Consider the following 7,530-nt stretch of genomic DNA (forward strand, 5'->3'; position numbering starts at 1 on the left):
TTCTACAAATGTCATCAATTTTAATTCATTCCAATTGCTTATTTCCAGTTTTCATTATTGTAATTTTCTTAGTTTTAGCAGCATATTCCTTCAATTTTCCAATTCTAGTTTATTATAAAAAAAAACTAAATTTGTTGTTGTTCATGAATTTTTCTTTGATTTCCTGATTTAGTTTCCTATTTTTTATGGCTTACCGAGAAAATTATAACTAACGATCGAATCGAGATCTGATTTATAAGTCATATTTCAACTTGACAAGAATTCGCATCTGGCGCGTCTATTGCAATTTTTTTTTGTGCAAACAATGTGAATAAATCATTAAGATTTTTCAAGTAAAAATAAAGTTAACAAGAGAAAAAGATTTGATTCGCATTGAATATATATTTTGAAACATTGATTTCAAATAGCACCAACAGGGATGATAATTATTATTATAAGAATTTAAACTTAGATAAAAATCATGTGGTTTAATATCTCTAAATAAAAACTATTGAAAAGTCTATGATTCTAAATTTTGAAATGATTTCATCCCCCTGATTATTGTTCAATTTACATCCCGCCAATGTGATTCGAAGTCCGCCAGCTGTAAACGGTACTCTCGGTTCTCTCTTTAATTGAATGTTTCCTTTTAATTTTCTATTCGAATCTGCTCCAAACCAAAACATTAAAAATCGACCGTTGGAGCCGAGCCTAAATTCAAATTCTGCAAAACCAAAACTTAACTGCCCCCCACCCACACCACTCTCTCTAGAATTGACCGTTTTGCTACCCAATTTTCTCGGCAGAAATGGTGTCCAAGGTTGTAAAGAGAACCCCCACAAAATCCCTCAAGAATCTAAAAAACTTCACTAACAGCCGCCGCAGCCGCAAGAAATCCCCGACCAAAAATGCCACCGGCGCCGCCTCTCGGGTGGTTGCTTCCATCAACAAGTCTCTGTCCTCTTGCCACCGCCGCCTCATCAATATTTTTGCTAGACTAGCTTGTATAGCCACCCCCAAGAAAACGCCCCGCAAGAAGGGATACCAAATTCTTCAAAAAGCCCCTGCAAATCCCCCGGAGGCCGTCCGTAGAGCCCTCTTCAACGAGAAGACGAGCCTCCCTCCGTCTCTTTACCCTGAGAAAAAGACCATTTTTCTTGACTTAGACGAAACACTGGTGCATTCCAGGACAAACCCTCCTCCCGAGAAGTACGATTTCATAGTCAGGCCTGAGATCGATGGAGAAAAGGTCGAGTTCTACGTGCTCAAGAGGCCATTTGTGGATGAATTCTAGAATTTCTTGAGTCAGAAGTTCGAGGTTGTCGTTTTCACAGCTGGGGTCGAGAAATACGCGTCTCTTGTGCTGGATAGGCTTGACTGGAGATCTTGTGTATCTCACCGCCTGTACCGTGATTCCTGCAAAGAATTTGATGGCAAGTTGGTAAAAGATCTGTCAGAAATTGGGAGAGATGTTAGCAGGTTGGTGATTGTGGACGACAAATCCAAATTCCTACATTTTTCAGCCTGATAATGCCATCCCAATCAAGCCTTTCATCAACGATCTCGGGGATTTGGAACTGAAGAAGTTGATTAATTTCTTTGAAGGGTGTGACTCTGTCGAGGACATGAGAAAAGCTGTGAAGTTGTACATAGCTGATCAAAATCAAGAAAAGCTGGTGTAGATTTAGCTCTGTTTCTTTTCAAATTTGATTCTTAAAAAAGAGTTTCTGTTTTGTTAAGGTTTCTTTGCCTTCGCAGCAAATACAATAGCTCAATTCAACAGATTGAAATTCTTGCTGTCATTTCTTTGTTGGTGTGAAGCGAATTTGCATGCATTCCATATGAAATTCACGCGATTCGAAGGCAATATGCTCATGCGCTGTAGATTCACATACATTCCATATGAAATTCACTGAAGTTTCTTCAACTGTTCCCCGTGATCAACCACTAAAAGATTACATCCTGAGCACAATATAAGAAAAGAGTTGCAAACAATTTAGCCTATTACTACTCACTTTAGCAAACTAACTTAAAACAATGCTATTGTTTTAGAAGTTATACATGTGTTGCTTAAACCAAACAATAACAAATTACTCAAAAGTGTGGTCAATCATTGTCCGACGTCCCTTCGCTGACTATTCGCACATATGGAATACATCCGGAAAGGGTCAGACATTTCTTGATTCGAAAAATGAAAACGACCCAAAATTGTAATCGCTTGATTGACCCTTTAACATAATCAGGAAAGATTATTTACGGATTGCATGAAAATTAAACTGGATCACGAAAGGAGAATAAATATTAATTTCATTTGCCTTTGAAAATCGAGAAATAATCGCTCTAGCTTTGAACCATCTTTTCTTTCTTAATTTTGATTCTCAGAACCATTTGCGAAATGGCTACTAAATTTCGAATTTTCTTTGCCACACGCATTTGTAATTTGAGAGTTAGATAGAAGTGTGTAAGATATGAAAATTTAAAACAAACTTTAAATATATAAAAAAAAAACATTGCATTGCTTTGATCAACAAGCCCTTCTAGCAATGTACAAAACAATGTAACTGGCATTACATGAATTTCAATATTATTTAATACTTGGATTTTATATATATATATATATATATAATACTCAAGCTAGTAGGCTGCTGATCGAGTGCATGAGCCGGGTTAAACAGTAAACGGAACGCCCATATTTTAGATATGTAGATAAGAGGATGGTGGTCACTCAAGAATCGAATTTAGATAACCTGTTTACAAACTTCAGTATATACTTATTGTTTTCCAAGGTATAAAGCTAAAATTCACACATCCATAGTCATCCCCAAAGGCCCACGTGGGGTTGTTATCAAAGAGAAGTACTTAATACAACGAATTAAGAAGATGGACATCGAGCAAGATTAAAACGGGACGAAGTTAGAAACAAGATGCCAGAAAGACCAATTTACATGACAATTTACAGTCTCGTCCGCGAGTAGCTTTTTTTCAATTGTCAAGGATCAGATTCGTGGGTTCGCTCAAAACATAATTGGGTAACTCGTATTTGGCACCTGCAATAAGATTACAGATTAAGAAGATATACAAGAGGGGTGGGCATTACATAAAGATGTTATAAAATGCATATTTGAAACTGATGAGCTTGAGCCAAGATCTAATATATTCAAATATATTTCTACTCAAATTTGAACCCAAATAATTTTATTGTTGTTTTTGAGTACTGATATACAGAATAATGTTTTATAAATATTTTTAGAACTAAACGAGCACCTAAGTTCGACCTATGACTCATGCTAATTTAGTTCGAACATGAATCGAACTTGACTCAAATTTTAATTCAAGCTGAACTTGAGCAATGTAGTTCATTCTTCGTCTGGCTTGAACATTCAACTAACGAATGGAATTGAGCCCAAGCTACTACTATTTTCAAAAACGAGCTTGAGTTCAAATACCAAAAACACAAAAATATTCAACTTGATTTGATCCATCTGCACCCAAAGTAGAATAAAATGCAAACCTCTCTCATCATAGCAGATTGTTAAGTCAGAACTTTGAACAATAACTCCAGCACTATCCACAATTGCTTGTGCAAGAGTTAAATCAGCCTCGGCTGCAGCCCGAAGTGCATCCCAAATCTCTGAAAGTCGATAAAAACCATCAGGAAATGAAGCATAAATTGGAATTACCGGATTAAAGTTTTCATCATATTGAGCTGACAATTTGACCCACACTAATATTTGAAACTCAAACATCAAATTTGAACCTGGTTCAAATCTTCAACAAGAACAAACTTAGGTCTCTGAAAGAAAAGTGATGCATCATCATAATCACATATAATACTAGCATCTGCGAACAAACAATTTACAAGGGCACAACGTCATATTGCTCTCATCATATTATAAAATGCAGACTGTATCATTCAATACAAAAGGTGAATATTACAAATTTATTCATCACTATTCTCTTGCAACTTTTTAAGTTAACACTATTTCTAGCAGCACGCATTTGGTATATCAGGATATTTTCTCAAAAATTATCTTGCTTAATATAACAATTAGTGGCACAACACACATCATATATGCATAGTTTGTTATCCCTAAAAAACATTTTATAAATATCAAATTGTATGTATTATATTCATTAGAATAAATGTAATTGTAAGAAAAAAGAAACATCAAGAGATTGAAATTTTAATATATTGAAGATTTAATGTTTCGTACAATCTATTACCATATATTAAAGGAACTGTGCCATACTAACTATCACGCTCTCATGGTATAAAGCCCTCCCCCTTTTAAGTTTTTGTACATCTACCACTACATACGGAAGAGAGTATTACAGAAACTACCTTAAACTCTTGGTATTGCATCCCTTTTCGCAATACTACAACATATCTATCACTATATATTAAAGGCAATGGTGTCATACCAATTACCTTGGTCTCTTTCTATGTCAGGCCTCTTTTTCAATGGTAATCCTATAGTATAGAGCTATCTTATTAGATATTAAAGAGAGCACATTAAATATCGTTCTTTTACAGTTTGGTATGTCACCAGTGACTATACAAAAGTAGACTAGATTATAAAAATTATCTGTCATATATTATTAAACAAAAAAATAATAGTTTACCAAATAGAGTTAATTTTTTCGAATATCTAGATGAAGTTATGTGCTATCTAGCTGGTATTATGTACTAAACAAGATAGAGTCATACTAATTTAGTCTCTTGGTATGCACTCTCTCATCTTTCAAAAGGTAGAAGTTAAATATGTGGCCATAATGGTAATTAGCATCATGCTCAGAGGTTAGAAACAAGCCAACAATTTTGCAAGTCAAATGAAGGATAAATCTGGATTAGGAAACAATCATTATGTTATCATGCCTACCGAACATACCATAAAGACACCAAAATTTTGATGCGTCTAGATATTAAAACGCCAGTACAGTATATATATATATACACACATATTATTTCAAACCATTAGCAGATGGAGGAATATCATAAGAAACTAGTCAACGAAGCACTCAATATATATTTGCAATTAAATATATTTTTGAACTTGTAAATATTATTGTCATAGAAGTATTCAATAACTTATTATAGAATCAATTCTCATTTGCATACCAAATTTTATTTTCATTTTTGTAATACCATTATTTATAAACCATTAAACAATGAAAGTAAAATTAGAGAACTGTCCAAACCATACAATCAATCTTTTACTCCAAAGTAGTCAATTCACTGACATAGTAAATAACTTCATCAGTGTAAGGAATGGTCTACGAAACCAAAGAACTACACCCCAAACTGCACTACGAGCTCAGACTTCTTCCACTTGAAAGGGGGAAGCCGGGAGGGAAGGTAAATCTTTCCAGTTCCATCAATTAATAGACAATAAGATAGCTTAAAAGTTGGTAGATAACTATTAACTAACATGGTTTGAGATCAAGTCAGCAAGTCGCAAGAAGCGCCATGGTAATGAAGCGCCATGTAAATGAAGTATGGAAAGAAGTGTTTCAATGAGATAAAAGTAAAATCAAGATGATCCAAATAAATTCACGAAAGTGAAAAAACTTGAGAAGGAAAATGAAGTTCTATGAAATAAAAATCGCATACATGCTGCTGTAAAGAATTCTTTAATATAACAAATTAGATATTGTATGACTTCATTTCTCTGAAACTTTGTATGGTCCTAACTTCCTAAATCATACCGGGAAAAAGCATACTATGACTATCTAGTTTTTTAGGGGGGAGTGTGCCGAAATATATGACAATTTTTATCTCTTGTGATAACCATATACAATAATAGAGCACCATAGCTTATTCACATATAATCATCTGAAGAAGCCCCACAGCTAGCTCTTGAGCTTAGTGTGATGATTATGTAAAGATTTGTAGAAAAATAAATAATCCAATACCTTTCCGACCACCATAATGTGGAGCAGTATCCCAGAACTCCTCGCGCATCTGTACCAGTTGTGCTCTAGTTATAGCTTCTGAATGCTTCCATGCCTTGGGTTTTCTTATTTTCTTTGAAGTTTCTGGATTCAGATTAAAAGCCATAACTATGAGGCAGCTAATAATAAAACAAAGTCCAAATTTTTATTATTGAATCGGTAAGTCTAATATTTAAGAAGCTTACACCACAGCAAGCACCATATTGATGCATCATGCATGAGACACGCAGAAGGCACAAATAGATATTGTGTTGCTCATTCATAAAGCATAAAATGTGAGTAAGTTGAGGGACACTTTTTACAAATAAAAATCAAAATTATTGGTGCTTGCATGATATGAAACAATTTGCAACTTATTCTATTAGTCTTTAAAATATGATCAATCATAGTTTGTGATCTTGATTGTTTATATTAGATTATATCTCCGAGATCAAAAAACCCAAGCTCAAATTTGACTATCTATCAGCAAGATTTTTTATAAACGTATATTTCTCTAGGTTTTGCACTAAAATAGATGTTCCACCAAGCCGTTAAAATTACAATCTAGTTATATCAGGATTCCACGTATAACCCATAAGTCTGACAAAATGCAGACTCGGGAAACACAGCCATTTCTTTCTTTTTTTTTACTTTTTTACTTTCTTCCCCAAGTCAAAGGTTCATAATATTGAAGCCTCGGGACTCTTGACAAATCAGAGAAATATTTCCTGTCAAATGGAACATATTGAATAAATTCAATCCTCAATCAACTCATTTGTCCAAGAGCGAAACTCAATGCAAAATTAACTACCAAGAACCGATTGCAGATTGGAATAGAATCACAAAAGAATAACTCATGATTCACACCAACATTAGAAAAATCACAACAGTCGTCACAATCCCAACATTCAAGAAGCTAAATTTAAATTCACCAAATCCCAGACACAGAGACCCAATAACAATAGACATTTAAACAAATCCATGAAGCAAAAATGTAATTTTGCACTCAAATAACTAATGGTGAACCCCAAATAACAGTGTCCCTCATTGAAAGCAAGAAATTCAAGAAAACAAGATTTCAATCCAGTGAAGAACGCAACATAAAGAGTACCCTCTCCCTTCTCCCGTGATCCAGCGCAGCCCATATCGCCAACCACTAATTCCCTCCAGTAAAAGATTTCACACCGCCCTAGCCCACTGATTTGGTAGAATTTCAGGGAGGTACTTCTTTTTCTATTCAATATATGAGATGGAATCTTGGGTTTTTTCCCTTTTTTTCTGGCGAAGTTATGCACTGACAATCGAAAGAATGGAGTCCACTCTCTTTCAGGTTTCTACGATCAGTCCAGTAAATGAGTTGCGGAGCTTTGTTAGGTTTTGTTTTCGAGCCACGAGAAAAAATGATAAATATTTTATTTATGTTTTTTAGAAAATAAAATGTTAATTTTGAAATATAAAATTATTATTATTTTAAATGTCAAGCCTTTTAAGTTTTAATAATAACTATTTTTCAAATTTATTTTATAATTTAAATAACATATCTCTTATAATTTTATAAGATTCCAAATATTCGAAATAAATAATAATATAATTTAATGATAACACAAAATTTCTATGACA

The 7,530-nt window shown here is 34.0% G+C and overlaps 1 protein-coding gene across 2 annotated transcripts; it reads right to left on the reverse strand.

Annotated features, from left to right (window-relative positions):
- Positions 1-2,697: 2,697 nt before the first annotated feature.
- LOC142548921 (uncharacterized) lies at positions 2,698-7,284 on the reverse strand. Of its 2 annotated transcripts, XR_012821020.1 has the most exons (5): positions 7,022-7,284; positions 5,893-6,015; positions 3,737-3,819; positions 3,491-3,610; positions 2,946-3,026 (listed from the first exon to the last, which is right to left on the reverse strand). XR_012821020.1 is itself a non-coding variant. In XM_075657560.1 (4 exons), the coding sequence occupies exons 1-4, from the start codon at positions 7,053-7,055 to the stop codon at positions 2,962-2,964; spliced, it is 342 nt and encodes a 113-aa protein (XP_075513675.1). In that variant the 5' UTR covers positions 7,056-7,280; the 3' UTR covers positions 2,698-2,961. The 2 variants fall into 2 exon arrangements, 1 of the variants encoding a protein (XP_075513675.1); XM_075657560.1 differs by lacking the exon at positions 3,737-3,819 and having other exon boundaries at positions 2,698-3,026; positions 7,022-7,280.
- Positions 7,285-7,530: the final 246 nt, after the last annotated feature.

This window comes from Primulina tabacum, chromosome 6 (genome assembly GCF_025594145.1).
Source record: "Primulina tabacum isolate GXHZ01 chromosome 6, ASM2559414v2, whole genome shotgun sequence".
Lineage (NCBI taxonomy): Eukaryota > Viridiplantae > Streptophyta > Magnoliopsida > Lamiales > Gesneriaceae > Primulina > Primulina tabacum.